The sequence below is a fragment of the Mus musculus genome, chromosome X (genome assembly GCF_000001635.26).
Source record: "Mus musculus strain C57BL/6J chromosome X, GRCm38.p6 C57BL/6J".
NCBI lineage: Eukaryota > Metazoa > Chordata > Mammalia > Rodentia > Muridae > Mus > Mus musculus.
The window spans coordinates 105,762,067-105,776,933 of record NC_000086.7 but is presented as its reverse complement, the minus strand read 5'-3'; the positions used below and the strand labels follow the sequence as shown (position 1 = coordinate 105,776,933).

General features: G+C 48.0%; 1 protein-coding gene across 1 annotated transcript; it reads right to left on the bottom strand.

Annotated features, from left to right (window-relative positions):
* Positions 1 to 401: 401 nt before the first annotated feature.
* Positions 402 to 12,457, bottom strand: Fgf16 (fibroblast growth factor 16). The gene is made up of 3 exons (NM_030614.2): positions 12,120 to 12,457; positions 4,313 to 4,416; positions 402 to 2,999 (listed from the first exon to the last, which is right to left on the bottom strand). Exons 1-3 carry the CDS (start codon positions 12,391 to 12,393, stop codon positions 2,754 to 2,756), a joined length of 624 nt encoding a protein of 207 aa, NP_085117.2. The 5' UTR covers positions 12,394 to 12,457; the 3' UTR covers positions 402 to 2,753.
* Positions 12,458 to 14,867: the final 2,410 nt, after the last annotated feature.

Here is a 14,867-nt window from a genome sequence, read left to right as displayed (position 1 = left end):
CAAACCAAACCAAACCAAACCAAATCAAACCAAACCAAAACCAAACCAAACCTAACAACCAAAACCAATAACAAAAATCACAATTATGAAGGTATAAAACTGGGTGTGGTATTTCACATCTGTAGTCTTAATGTTTAGGAGGCTGAAGAAGGAAGAACGCTTGATCAAAGGTGGCTGAAGACAACAGAGCAAAGCCCTGTTTCAAAGAAAAAAAAATAAAAACAACAAAACAAACAAAAACTCCATCAAGGTCTGATGCTCACTGCTGACATGATAATCCAGATGGGGTGGTGCACACCTCTAAAGTCAGCACTTAGGAGGCGGATGCAGAAGAGTTTGAAGCCAGCCTGGGATACATAGAAGCAACCTGTTTCAAAAGCACATCACTTTTTTTTTTTTTTGGATGTAGCAGGTTTTTAATTTTAGAGAATTTTATAGACAGTGTCTCTTTTCCATAGCTCAACATAAACAATGTTTTGCTTTCCTTAATGCTATTGGTTCTTCAAAGCAGACATTATCACTGTTGGAAAACACCCTACTAAGCCTAGCCCACTGAAATGTCCACCTTAGGGATTCCCCCAATCAGCATGCTAGCCAATGACTACATGCCATGTAATAACTTAATTTTGTTTGTTAGTTTTTGTCTTTATTTACTGACTTATTTCTTGCAGCACTACAAACTGGACCATGGAAAGCTAGTGTTCTTCCATTGAGCTATAGTCCCAGCCCTCAATTTAGCTCTCACCACAGGTCAGTATCCCCATATGTGTGTGACTTCTTTATTGGGTACTTAAATTGAGGTGAACTTTAATAGCTCTTTTGGTTTTGCTTTTTTGTGGTGCTGGAGGGATGGAATCTAGGGCTCGTCCCATGCTAAGAAGCACTTCACCATTGATCTGCACCTATACCACTGGGTTTGCTTTGCATGTGAGCTGGTGTCTGTCTGACTCACAGGTACAATTAGTTAGAAAAGTAGCAGATGCCTTCATAATGGGCAGGATGAGGAAGAACTATCCTAGATTCCAAACCTTTGCCAATTAGGCCTTCATACTGTTGGTGTGCTCACCAAGACTTTTATTGCTTTGATTCCAACCTCTTGCACCCCTACTTCTGGAAATACCAGAGTCGATGGATTTGAAGTCAAGATACTTTAGGGCTGATCTCGGAGAGGAAGAGCTCTGAGGTATGAAACTAATCCTTCTTCATTCTCTGGACTAACACTTGCCCACCAATTCACTTATGAGCCATTTGCCTGCAAAAAACAAAACAAAAAAAAAAAAAAACAAAAAAAAACAACAAAAAAAAAACCACTAACAAAAATCTATCACTATATGCTTAGGGATCACATGTATGATGTGGCATGCTTAGGGAAACTCTGGAAAGCTCGGTACCATGCAAAGTGCCTGGCCCAGAACTAAGTTTCTGCTGATTTCTATCCTTGAGCAACAGTTTCCAGGTGATTCTGCTGGGCAAGAGCTGCTCTAAGGGAATGTGCTAACAGTTTCCCAGAATCCTCTAGAAGCCCTGGTAAAAGATGCTGGGGATGGTCAGAGCCAGTAGGATGATGTCTTCCAGCAGGGAACTTGATTGGCTCAAAAACTCCTCTCCTTGCTGACTACTATTTTAATTTGCTTCACCTTCATATCTGAAATAAAGATCCACTGATTAGGTCGCTGTTCTTAGAGCTGTGGGCCCTCATCATGTCCCCAAGAAAGGTTCCTCTATGCCCAATCCTGAAGGTTTACAAATGGGAGCTTCAGTAGGAGCTGTGAGTTGAGGTCTTCCTAAAGCTCCCTTGAGTCATGGGACCAAAAAAGAGCAGTAGGTCTTGAAGAAGGTGCCTGGATAATGCTACCAAACTAGGTGATGGAGTTACCCAGCTCAAGCTGCATCAGCCTGTCATTGGGGATTTTATTAACCTGGAGGAAAAAAAAAAGAAGCTGGCCAGCCTCTTCATTCTACTGAATGTGTAAAGCAATAGAATTAGACACTGGTTTTATAATATAAAGACAATTTTATTGCCAAATAAAAGCCTTTAATAACTCATTTTTTCCTGTTTCAGTAGGACCTTATTCTTTCTGAAGAAAATCCAGTCATAGCATCTCTCATTAAAAATAAAATTATTTTGAAATAAATAAATATATAAAATAAATAGCATATACATTTTATAAATAGTTTGTCCTTATGCACAGTATCCACGCTTACATTTTAATATCATTTCCTTACAACCTACCCCATATCTCCCACTTCCGGTGGCAGGAAAACTGCATGTCAGGACGAATGAGAGATCTGCAGAGCCAGGGTAGGGATGGCTTGCAGCAGGGTTGGAGCCCCTAGGATTTTCCAAATAACACTTTCCCAGAGCTCTTTAGGTAGCATCTGTGGCAGATTCCTTGGTCTTTCATTTGTACCCCCATTTCAAGGTATCTGGGTAGATTGTGAGGCAAGACAGCCTTGGCCCTTAATGGGGGCCCTTGTTCTTTGTAATGCCACATCTCGGGAAAGAACATGAGTAAAACAAAAAGTATATACACATTTCCCTCAGAACCACCCCTCCCCCATGTCCCTCCCCAAAATAACCCAACCTTGATATACACTTTGAACAAGGGGACAGCTGGGTCACATTGAACAGTGAGTGCTTCTCTGTTATCTAATTGATAGGAAGGAAGGATTGAAAAGCTATGAGTATAGTGTTTGCAGAGCCAACCATGGTCACAGAGTACATGGGTCACAGAGGTGGCACCACAGGTCCATTACCTATAGCGGAAGAGATCTCTGGACATGGAGGGCAACTTAGAAGGATCTACTGGCCTTGGTAAAAAGTGAGTGAATTTCTGGTGTCGTTTAGTCCTGTATCCCTCCCGGGGTGAGCCGTCTTTATTCAGGGCCACATAATACTGTCTCTCCGAGTCCGAGTGTTTGTACAAGGTGGAGGCATAGGTGTTGTACCAGTTTTCTTCAAACTGTTCCCGGAAAACACATTCACGTGTGAGTTTCTTCTGTGAGGGTGAGAAAATAAAGCAAAGCCCATTACATGACTATTCCTCCCATCCTAGCTTGCTGGTGGAGAAACCCTGAAATAGCAACAGCACATTGAGATTAGAAAATTTCAGTCCTGTCTCCTTGTGTGACCAAGGCGTCTTTTTTTTTTCTAAGCTGCACAAAACCCTCCCGGTTGTATCTTCATCCTCCTTCAGGAGCCAAACAAAGCAAAGACATTTAGAGGTGCTGGCCTTGGCTGGCTCTTTAAACCCCAGAATTTCCATTATGGCCTTCCAATGCCTCTCTGGCACCCACCGAGCTCACTTCCTACTTAGGGCTAATAATGTTCGAATGCATTGAGATTACAGTCACCCACATCAACTGGCAGGCAAAGGCCATGGGTCTATATAAAGCTGCATGGGAGGTGAGCTGTGATCTCTCCTAATGAGCGGCCTGTCAGTTGGAAAGCTCAGAAAAGATCTGCTGGAAAAGCTCCTCCAATCTGGCTACTTCAAGCTGGCAGCTCCTGGGTCTTCTGCTTCTGGCCCTTCTCATAGTTGACCGGGCTGCCATACTGTTTGCTGAGGTGCCCGATACTGAGTGCTGGGGACAGGCCTATCTCCCAGATGTCAGGGAAAAATGTGTTCTGATTTCATGGGGTGTAGCCAGCCAGAAAGCGTGCTATGTGACTCAAAAGTCCAAGCCAGAATAAAGGGTTAAGGCCAGAGAAGTTATGCCCCAGTGCCGGGCTTGCTTCCAGAACACAGAAAATGTCTTGTAGCCAGCCCATTCCTTGCTAGGGGTTGGGGCTGTCACTGGTCCCTGGAACCCTCATTCTTTATTCGTTGTTGTTATTTGGCCTTTGGGGCTCAGCTGAAGCAATCTGGAAACCAGGGGCTGGGTTATTAACTTCAGAATCCTTACTGGAAGGCTGGGTCTCTCATTGTATGTTCTTTTGCGCCTACTCATCAGGTACTGCTTATGGGTACCCATTAAAACTAAGACGTGCTCTTTAGACGAGTTCATGCCTCAAACCCTGAGAGCATCTCCTGACAAGCCAGCATGGCTTCTTCTTATCACAGCACTATCAGGACCTCTAATGGAAAATGTGAAAGCAAACATATCCCAGAAAACCTTGTTTGGATGGAGGGCTGAACAAGTGAAGCAGTATAATGGAGCAAGGCCCTGAACAGCCTGGAACAAGAAGACTCCGGTCCTTTACAGTCATAAAAGGGCTCTCAAGTGCTTGATAAACAATTTTATCCTTTGCTTCAGGCTGTCCAAACATTGGTGGTCATAGCCTCTGATAAATAGAAAGGTTGGAACTTACCGATCCATAGAGCTCTCCTCGCTCATTCATTCCTAGGTACAGGCCAGAGTCCACTCCCCTGATGCTGATCAGCCCCACAGCCAAGCTGATAAATTCCAGAATTCCTGGGACAAAAAGTAGAACATTCTGTTACTAACATGGAGCTAGGGGCATGAGCTGTTGAGGTGACATGAGTTTACCCCCAACTCTAGGCAGCCCTGGGTACACATAGACAATCATCAGATGGACCCATCTCCTGCAGCGAGAAATGAAATCCTCAGAGAAAGTGCTCAGTCATTCCATGCCTCAGTTTTTCCATATGTAAAACTGAAGAGACAGTGTCTTCCTCCACTTAATGCTCTTAGATGTGTGATTTTTCTGCTTTTTTCTTTTGGTGCCAGTGTGGGAACTTGGGGCCCTGAGCATGCTAGGAAAGAGCTCTACCACTAGGCTATACCACCAAGCCTCTTATGCATGTGGGGGTGAAGAAACCATGGGAAGGCTTTCCATCAAACAGTCCATGATTATGGTGTCAGTGGAGTGGAAGACCACACATTCCAAGAAATGGCAAAGCAGTGTTCTCAATGCCAAGTCACCCTGTCCCTCCCTGGCACCCACCTGCATTCCCTTGCTGTCCTCTAGACTGAGCATAGTTTTCAGTCGCTCAGTCCTTAAAAAGCACATGAGGCTGTCAACTGCCTGTAGCTGACTCTAACGAATGACACACAGGCCACACTCTGTTCAGTCACCCTGTTTAGGGCAGGAGGGAAAGGCTGGCCTGAAAAATGTTCTCAGTTTGCTCAGCCCCAAACTGACAAGTCTGTAGTTCTCCCCCTTCCTCTTGAGAATTTAAAGTTGAGCCACGGCTGAGTTGGCAGGTAGCATTGGACTCCATACTAATTTGAGATGTTGCAACTTTAAGGGGAAAGGGAAGAAATTAGAAATGTCCTTTTAACTGACAAGGTTAGAGGTGAAGATTTGAAAATGTTTTCATTTACCCTATGAGGGAAAAAAATCAATTATAGAGAAGGTGACGGCACAGGGAAACTCAGTCATGGTAGTACTGAAGATGTCATGATTTTGAAAACAGTGTATCTATTACCTAGAGAGATGTTAACAATCAGTTAGATTCTTCTTTGAGATTCCTCCCTCTAACCACGTTCTCAGCAGAGATGGAAAACTTGCTTCAACTAACTGTATGAAGGCATACACTGAGCCCACACACCTAGCTATCTTTCATGCCAACATTACAATTATTAAGGGTAATATTTTGAATATTCTACATAGGAGATAGAGCTGATCCCACAAAGATAAGGGATTTGAGGCTGTAAGGTAGAAAGGCACCATGCCTGATGGTTTGAGTTTGATTCCTGGGACCCACATGGTAGAAGGAGAGAACTGACTCCCGAAAGCTGTCCTCTGACCTCCACATGTGTGCCACGGCACATGCATCGTATGAAATCTCTCTCACTCCTCTCTCTGTCTCCGACACTATCTCTCTCTCTTACACACACACACACACACACACACACACACACACACACACACACACAGATAAATACATAAATGTATTAAAGAATTTTTTTTAATAAATGGGGGGGGTAGTCTCTGGCAATCTGTCACCCAAGTGCTAAAGTCAAAACTTAGGAGCACTTCATTCTACAATCAGGTTGAAAACTCCAATGGGAAGTTTTCTATAAAGCTCAATGGCTGGCAGGCAATGGGTAGGCATTCAATCGCAATAGCAGCTTTGGGGGTACGTGTTTGGATGGCTCACTTGGATCTATCTGAAGGATCTATAGTTCAACCACTAGTCTACGGGACATTTGAGAGTTGGTCTTTTGGTTTCCACATCCAGATATTCTGAGTCTTATCTTTATTCTGATTGCTAGTTAACTTTTAAAAAGTGTATTATTGTTGCGTGTACTATACATGGCACATATGCAGAGATCAGAGGACAATGTTGGTGAAGCACTTCTCTCTCTTTATCGTGGCTTCCAGGAACTGACCTCTAATTTTCAGGCATGTGTAGCAAGTGCTTTGACTTCTGGCCCAGCTAGCTCACCAGGCTAGAAACTCTTCTACTACAATGCGTATGGTTTCAGGAAGAGAAGGGGCAGACAGTGGTGATGGGAGGTAATCAACCACTGACTTCATGAACACAAATCTTCAATTGTCTGAAGGAGGTTCTGCCCTGATAAACATTTCAATCAATAACTTAGAAGAGGACACAGGAGCCTAGCTTCCCTTAGCTCCAGAAGACACGCATAGCTGAGAGGGATAACAATCAAGCTCCAGAGAGGTTCCAAAAGGTTGGGAAATGAGATGTTTCTAACAGAATAAGCATAATTAGAGACAATAGGAAGTATTGCACCTTGGTGCCCAAAACCACCTTCACAAGATGTTTGGATTTGTGTTTTTGTTGAGGGAGGGTAAGCCTCACAAGCATACAGCTAATTTCACTCTGTCGTTTGCTTTGTTTGAGGGCTTTTCCATCATCCCTCTCTCTCTCTCTGTATAGATCCATAGCCTATCCCCCAAAACCCCACTGAATTCAGGCCTTGAACGTGCTAGGTAAGTCATCTACCACTAATCCCTGCGTATTTTCTTGAGGGTCTGTGCCCCTTTGTATTTCAGTGTCCTCTAAAAATATTGGTTTTGGTGCTGGAGATTGAACCCAGTACCCAGAGTATTCTGTGTGCATTTTAATTATATGTAAGTCGGTCTGTCTCTACAGTGGGGAAATGTGGCCCAGTGAAATGTAACTAGCAATGGCTTCAGGGATTTCACTGAGCAGTTAGCTCATTATGAAGGTGATTAGCAGGATTATTGAAAAGCTAATATAGGGCTGACAAATGGCTCAGCAGGTAAAGGCACCTGCTTTCAAGCCTGCCACTTGAATTCAATTCCAGCGACCCATGAAGAGGCAAGAACAGTGGGGGTGGTAGATATGCCTTGTCCAACACCCCCATTCCTCTCTCAACACCCCCCACTCTCTCTCTCAATATACCCCCTCATTCTCTATCTCTCTCTCCCAACACCCCCCTCATCTCTCTCTCTCTCACATACACTAAAGAAATAAAATGTAAGTAATTTAAAAAGTGTAAATTAGGACTGGCAAGATGGCTCAGTGGATAAGGTCAATGGCTGCCTAGCCTCCAATCTGAGTTTGATCCCTTGGGATTCACATGATGGAAGACGAGAACTGACTGCCTAAAGTTGTCCTCTCATCTCCACACAAGCACTGGTGCTTCTCCTTCCTCCCCAACCCACACAATCGAAAATAAAATTTCAAAAAAACCAATGTAAAACTGGTCGCCATTATCTGGATGTAGAGGCATGTATCCGTGCTGCTAATCCACAGGAGTCTGAGGTAGGAAGATAGGTAATTCAAAGCCAGCCTGGGATACACAGGGAGATAGGGAGACTCTGTCTGGAAAACAAAATAAAAGAACACACACACACACACACACACACACACACACACACACACACACACACACACCAGGTAAATCGACACAGGGCTGTAATCCCAAGATTTAGGAGGCTAAAAGAGGAGGATCCCAAGTTTGAGGCTAGCCTGAGCTACACAGCGAAACAATGCCTTTAATCATTTGTTTTTGAGCCGGGCATGGTGTCGCTTTAATCCCAGCACTTGGGAGGCAGAGGCAGGTGGAATTCTGAGTTCGAGGCCAGCCTGGTCTACAAAGTGAGTTCCAGGACATCCAGGGCTATACTGAGAAACCCTGTCTCGAAAAATAAAACAAACAAACAAACAAACAAACAAACAAAAACCCAACCAACCAACCAAACAAACAAAAAATCATTTGTTTTTGATCTTACATAGTTCAGGCTGGCCTTGGAAATTGAACTTTGTACGCAGCTTCCATCTCCTAGGTGCTGGGGTTACCTTGATGTTTTTTTTGTTTTGTTTTGTTTTGTTTTTTAATTAAAAATGACTTAAAACATAGTTGTAAAAATAGAAAAGAAAGTGGAGCTAGGCTGTAGTCAGAGATCTAGTTACTAACACAAGACAAGGAACTGGCCTACCACTCTGCCGCGGGTCCTGGCAGGCTCATGCTGGGGTTGGTTCTGTGTCTGGTTCTACTGTGTCGAGAGAGGGCTGTGGAAAAACATAAGCATGCTCAAAGTAGCATGTCTGTCTGGCAAGGATATTCCACAGCATGCCTTGACTCTGTTCCGGGTGCTAAACTCAGATGGATACTAGGGCAGGTTACCTCTGAGCCTCCAATCACAGCGGGTCCCCCTTTCTCTAAATACCCTATACCTCTGACTACTCTGAGCTCATTAAGTAGCAGAGAGCAGCCTGTGATCTCACTTTGAGAGACCTGGTATGAGAACAAAATCATGAAACCCAAGAGGTGTGGCCATTTGAGTCACCACATTTTTTTTCTCCAACTCTCTGTGAACCCTGATGCCAAAGGACAGATCATACAGGATGTCGCTTGGGTTGAGTCCAGTAACAGGGGTCTCCAACAGCTGGAATCATCCCTGCCCAGCTGTCTTTGGGCATCATTTGCCTTTGCCAACTTTCCTATTAGTTGGATTCAGACTGTGGGAACCCGGTGGCACATGATGATGGAACAGATATTTCTAAACCTTCTGCTGAATCCAGGCCAGCGTGAGAGGGGAGAGAAAACAAGCCATTTTCATATTTTCCCAGCTACAGCTGGACAGGGGTGTTAACAGAAAAGCGTTGAGGCAAAGTACTAAGTAGACAAAGTTTGTCATCAGTTCCTTCAGTCCTTCGAGGCCCAGGACCTCCATCTCCTCTGCCTCATCTTGACCTGCCCACCTCATGCTCTGGCATTTTCTTGACAGTTTCCAGACTCTTCTCTTCTTACACCTCTCTCCCCAGGGCCTCAATCAAAACGGATCTGTCCTGGGCCCCACTGTTTCAGAACCTAGCTAGATGACTGGCTAATGTGTCATTTAATCTGCTTCCCTCAGCCATCCTGTCAGACCTTCGGGGCCAAGACAGTGCTGCGCTGGCCCTTTGCCAAATAAGAACCAGATCGTTCCAAACCCAAAGCAGCTGCTGCAGCCTGCGCCATCCCACCTGGCAGGAGGCCTCTCCTCCAGTCTAGCTCCCAAGCCCTGCCTGTCAGTCCACAGGTGCCCCTCAGGAATGTCAGGCTCCCTGTGAACCTCATGTAAATGCCACCAGCCAGGCGGGGACTGAACCACTCCTGGCTACCGGCTGCAGATGGAGAGCAAGGAGCAAGTATGGTGCCAACAGGTTATTATTTGGAGTCGGGGCTGCACTTGGGCTCAGCCTGACTTGTTTAGAACACATGGATTCCAGGGTAATCCTTGGCCCCCCCCACCCCCTGCTCTCCAATTACAACAAATAGCTATTTACTTTACATGGCCTTCGGAGACTCCCCCCCCCCCCCCCAAGCAGAGATCTATAATATTTTATATCTTAAGTCTGGCCTACTTTACCCTGCTGGAATGTTGACTGCTAAAGCACTTATGGAATGTTAAAGTTTCGATTTATTGAATACTCTGGCTGATTAACTCAAATGTGGAGGGAGGAGAGTGTGAGCAAACTCAAACCCCACCTCGTCCTGTGCCAAAAGCTAAACTGAGCAAGAGTGTGTTTGCAAGTTGGCAGGGGAGGTTATGAAGAGACAGTTTTGACCGGTTATCATTTCCTTTACAGGAAATGCACAGAGCTGCCAAGAAATCAGGGAAGGAGGAAAGGGAAAAGGGGATGTGGAGGGGGTCTCAGGCAGCTTGTGTTTTCTAAAAGGCCAAACCCAAACTGAAGCAAGCCCGGTTAAGCAGCAGTGCAAACGTCCTCCGTCAGCCTTACTTCCTTTGGTTTCTCCTTAAACTTAACACCCTGAGCAGGTCTGGGAGATGAAAAGAAATCAAGATGTGTCTTTAGGGAGGCAATTAAAGACCACTTATCCCAAGAGCCTATTACTGACTTATGTTGACCTTGTAGATTATTGGGCTCAGCTCAGGCACAGAGGCAGACAAACATAGCAGCTGGGGGGCAGTTCACAGTTTTACCAATTTCACCGCCCCCCAGCCCACATTTCACTATCATTTAGTGACTTTGCTTTTATACACATCCATATAAATGCACACACACACACACACACACACACACACACACACACACACACACACACACACGGGTCTTTTATACATTATAGCATAATAGCTTTAGGCCATTTCTGGGAGCCTCTGAGTTGAGGGTGGGAGTCCCAGTCCTTACGAAGAAGAACAAAAGGGGACTGCAAAATCGCAAGTGATGGGAGGGAAAGAAGCCAAGTTAACACCCCCTCTCCTCCCACCCGCCTCGTCACCCTTTTGAGGACCTGCTGCAAGTTTATACAGACACCTGCAACCCTCCATTACCCCTCCCAACCTACTGTACTCCAGCTCTGTTTGAGTGCATTTTTCCAAGATGACATAGACCTCATTACGGTTCCTGCCTGCTCCCAGCAAGGAAGGCCAACCCTGGTCTTAGTTGTCTGCTAGGCTTGGCCTTAAGCTGCCCCTCGGCTGCCCCCTCCTCTGCCCCCATTTTCTTTCATTCTTTTCTTTTTTCTTTTTCCTTCCTTCCTTCCTTCCTTCCTTCCTTCCTTCCTTCCTTCCTTCCTTCCTTTCTTTCTTTCTTTCTTTCTTTCTTTCTTTCTTTCTTTCTTTCTTTCTTTCTTTCTTTCTTCTGAGGACTCCAGACGCAGCTCTAGAAAACCATGGATAGAATGCGAAGATGGGAAGGATAGGAAAAAAATGAACCGTGTCCTGCTTGAGGGTAGCAGAGCTTCGGACTGGCTTGGGGGCAGAAAGTGCGCTTCTTGCATTACAAGGACCTAGGGAGGAAGCCGAGGACACTGCGGCGGAGGAGAAAGGCTAGCTGTCACCACACCTGTTTGATGGCTTAATAATGAATAGGAAATTGAAAATAAAAAACCCGGCAAATTACAGAAGAGGGAACACAGTTGCTTAGAAGCCTAAAGATTGCCGTCCCAGATCAAGGTTTATATTAATCGTGTAATTAGTTCTGTATGGCGATGCAGGCAGCTGGGTGCTCTGAACAATCTGTACAGTCGCAGGCTGGCAGAGGCAATCTTGCCTGGAGATTAGACATTTCCTGTTTCTGGGGCTGGCAGTGGGTTCGGGGCAGTTCCCTCACGTGGGCGAGGAGTAAGTTCTGGGCAAAAGATACCCAAGACTTGTTCATAGGCAGTGGGCACCCCAAGGTTTTTCTAGATTCTCAGCTCCCAGGCTCCCAGGCTCATGCTGTGCTGCCTGGATTGGCTTCTACCCTGGGCAGAGCCACCCCTGAGGATGACCAGTGCCATGACGGCCGGATCCCCGTCAGATAAAAGTGATTTGGGTAAGGGCCGCTGGCCCGTGGAGGCTCCTGCTCTGGGCGATCAGTCGCGACGGGTCTGCCACCCTTAAGACTCCTCTGGCCGCGGTCCCCTGCCTCCTAGTCGAGGACTTCGGCTCCTCTCCAGACTCCACCTGCTTCCCTCGGAGACCCGACGATGGGCTCTCACGGGGAACCCCTTGCTCCGGGAGGAGGGAGGGTGGAGCGGCTGGAAGAGGCCGCACCGCGAGGCGCCTCCGCCCCCTCCGGGGAGCGTCGCGGGGCGCGGGGGGCCACCGAGTCCCCGCCAGGCTTAGGGCCCTGCCACCGCATCCCACCCCGACGGGTCCGGACGGCGTCCGGTGCTAGAAGGTTCGGGGGGACCCCTGCGGGACAGCCCCGCGTCGACGGCTCCCTAGTCCGCGGTCCGTCCGCTCCCTCTCCCCCACCACCCCTCCACGGCCGGGTCCTCACCGAAGCGGCTGTGGTCGTGGCGGGTGCCGTGCACCGTGCCGTTGGGGAAGATCTCAAGGTGGAAGCCGGTGCGGCAGTAGAGCTGGCGGCGCCGCAGGATCCCCTTCAGGTGGGCGAAGTCTGTGGGCGAGCCGCGCTGCAGCTTCCCCTCGATCTGGCCCAGGCGCTCGTTCAGGAAACCCGGGGAGTCAGCTAAGGGCACGTTCCCCAGAGAGGAGGAGAAGCCGTGCAGGTCCCAGTCCAAGGAGGCAAAGACGCCCCCGACCTCCGCCATGGCGGGGCCGGCGGCGGCGCGGGCCGAGCCGGGGCCCCGGGGCGCGAACTGCCTGTCTTGGCGGCGGGCGCGGGCGGGCGGGTCGGCGGCGCTCGCTTGCTCGCTCGCTCGCTGCTCGGCTCCGCGCTCTGCCCAGCTGCAGCACACGTCTGTTCGCGTCCAAAGAACTTCTCAGCGGCGGGGAGCGTGGGGCAGCGCGCTCCTGACCTTGCTCTCAGTTAAAGTTCGGCTTCCCCTCCGCATCCATCTCTCCTGGCCTCTCATAGCTGGCTTCCTGGAGCTATCAGATGCAAATGGCACTTTATATACGTACCCACTCCCCTTCCATTGACATATTGGATATTTAAATACAAGCCACACCTCACTGGCATCCCCTCAGAGATTGGTGTGTGGGTTCTTTCCTTTTTTCCCCCCTTCTCGTATCCATTTGGCTCTTTTTGGGAGAGGGGGGTGGAGGCGGGGAGCGAGCGAGCGAGCTTCACTCCCTCTTTTATTATGAAAAAAATGGCAGGAAAAAGCTACACATTGCAGTGAGGCATAACTGCTTTTGGCAGGTTTTCTTAAACTGCTGATGAAATAACGGAGCCCAGTACGTGGAGGCCATTGGCGACCACGGCCACGCAGGCTAGTTCCTCCGGGGTCTGTCTGTCGGTCTGCTGCAAGGGCCACCCCCGCCTCCCACGCATCCTCCCGCTGCTCCCCTCTGGGAAGTGCCGGAGACCGGGGCTGGGGGGAGGGAGTCCTCGCGCTGTTGAGCTCCTCTTCTCTGGCCCAAAAGAGGCTGCGGAAGGGGTATCTGGCCCGGGACAGGGGCGCTCCAGCTCCTTTGTTCTGCTGCCCTTTAGTCCCACTCCCCACCTGTAGGTCCACAGGGGTCTGAGGAAGCGAAAACGTTCTGGAAGCCAAACGCAGTTGCAGCTGTAAGGTCTTGAGAGGTGGTGGAGGTCCCTGCAGGCACCAAAGGGTGGGGGCGCTTAAAGGGTCTGGGAGGAGCGGGAAATCCCAGAGGGAAAGAAGACTTTTTAAAAAGGACGTTGTGGCTTAGACATAGAGGGGTGGAGGCTAAGACATAGAAAGCGATCTTTTTGAAAAATGATCTCCATGGATTTCTGGGCGCGCTTTTACAAGGCTCAGGAGAGCAAGCTCTGTGAGAGGCCATTGGAAGCCTGGTGGGGGCTCTCCCCCTATACACCTCTTTTCTTGTTGGAAACAGGTGTTTCCTCGCTCTGTCCTGTGCCCTGTTCCAAGAAACTCTATCAGGAAGAGCGGCCGTCAGGGGTGGGAACTGGCGGCTGCCAGAAAGAGAGGCTGGGTGGAGAGGACCTGGCGAGCAGGTGCCTGCCTGCCGCAAGCCCCTGCATCTCTGCCCCGCACCTGAACCCCACGGTCCCTCTGGGCCTCTGGCGCTCGCCTCCTTCTTCCTTATTAAATGGCGTTGTTGCTTGCAGTTTTCACACGCAGCAGGCGCTGGCCGCCTTCCCAGGTTCTGGTAGTGACTGAACCCCCAATCCTACCCTTCGGCGCCTTTACTGCGCCTCCTGCTGGAGACCCCACCGAGCCACAAGTTCAAATTCAGGGTTACCATAAAATGAGTAAACAAGCCTCCCCACAACTCAGTGCAATTTGAGGCCCTACTCTAAGGCTCCACGTGCACCCTGTGCTCACATCCTGGACCCATAGCAATTCTTAGTTTGGAACAGCACTGTGGCTTGTTTCTGCTGTGCTTCTTTAGCTCAGAGGGACTCTCCTGGGCCAAGCGCAATGCCTGGCACATATAGACACTCAAAGGAAAGATGCTTTCAGCAACAGTGAACACACATGCAAGTTATCATACAGTTTTAATGGACCCCCACACACAAGCAAAAGGTGGAATCTAGAGGCTGGAGAGATGGCTCGGTGTTTAAGAGCACTGGCTGCTCTTCCAAATGGACCCAGGCTCAATTCCCAGCACCACATGGCAGCTCACAACTGTCTGTAACTCCAGTTCCAGGGGATCTGACACCCTCACATCCACATACGAGCAGGCGGAACACCAATGAGCATAAATAAAAATAAATAAAAGAAAAAAGGTGGAATCTAGAGAATGGAGAGCTCAGCGTTGAAAATCAAGTAGTTCTCTTTTAGAGGACCCAAGTTCTGTTCCTACCACCCACATTAGCTCACATGTGCTTGCAATTCCTGAACCAGGGGGTCTGATGCCATCTTCTGGTGTCCACAGGAACACACACACACACCCTACATAATTTTTAAAAATTAAAAATATCTTTAAAAGGGTGGAGTCCTTATTAGAATATGCATTAATGGACCTACATACTGTCTTGGACTTACTTTAAAAATATCTCAAGAGCAAGCCTGTTGTGCTGGCACTCAGCTGTAATTCTAGCACTTGGAGGATTGGGAGTGTGATCCCAACCTGAGTTGCACAGCAAGTGAGAGATTGAACAAGCAAATAAGAAATTGTCCGAACTGAACGC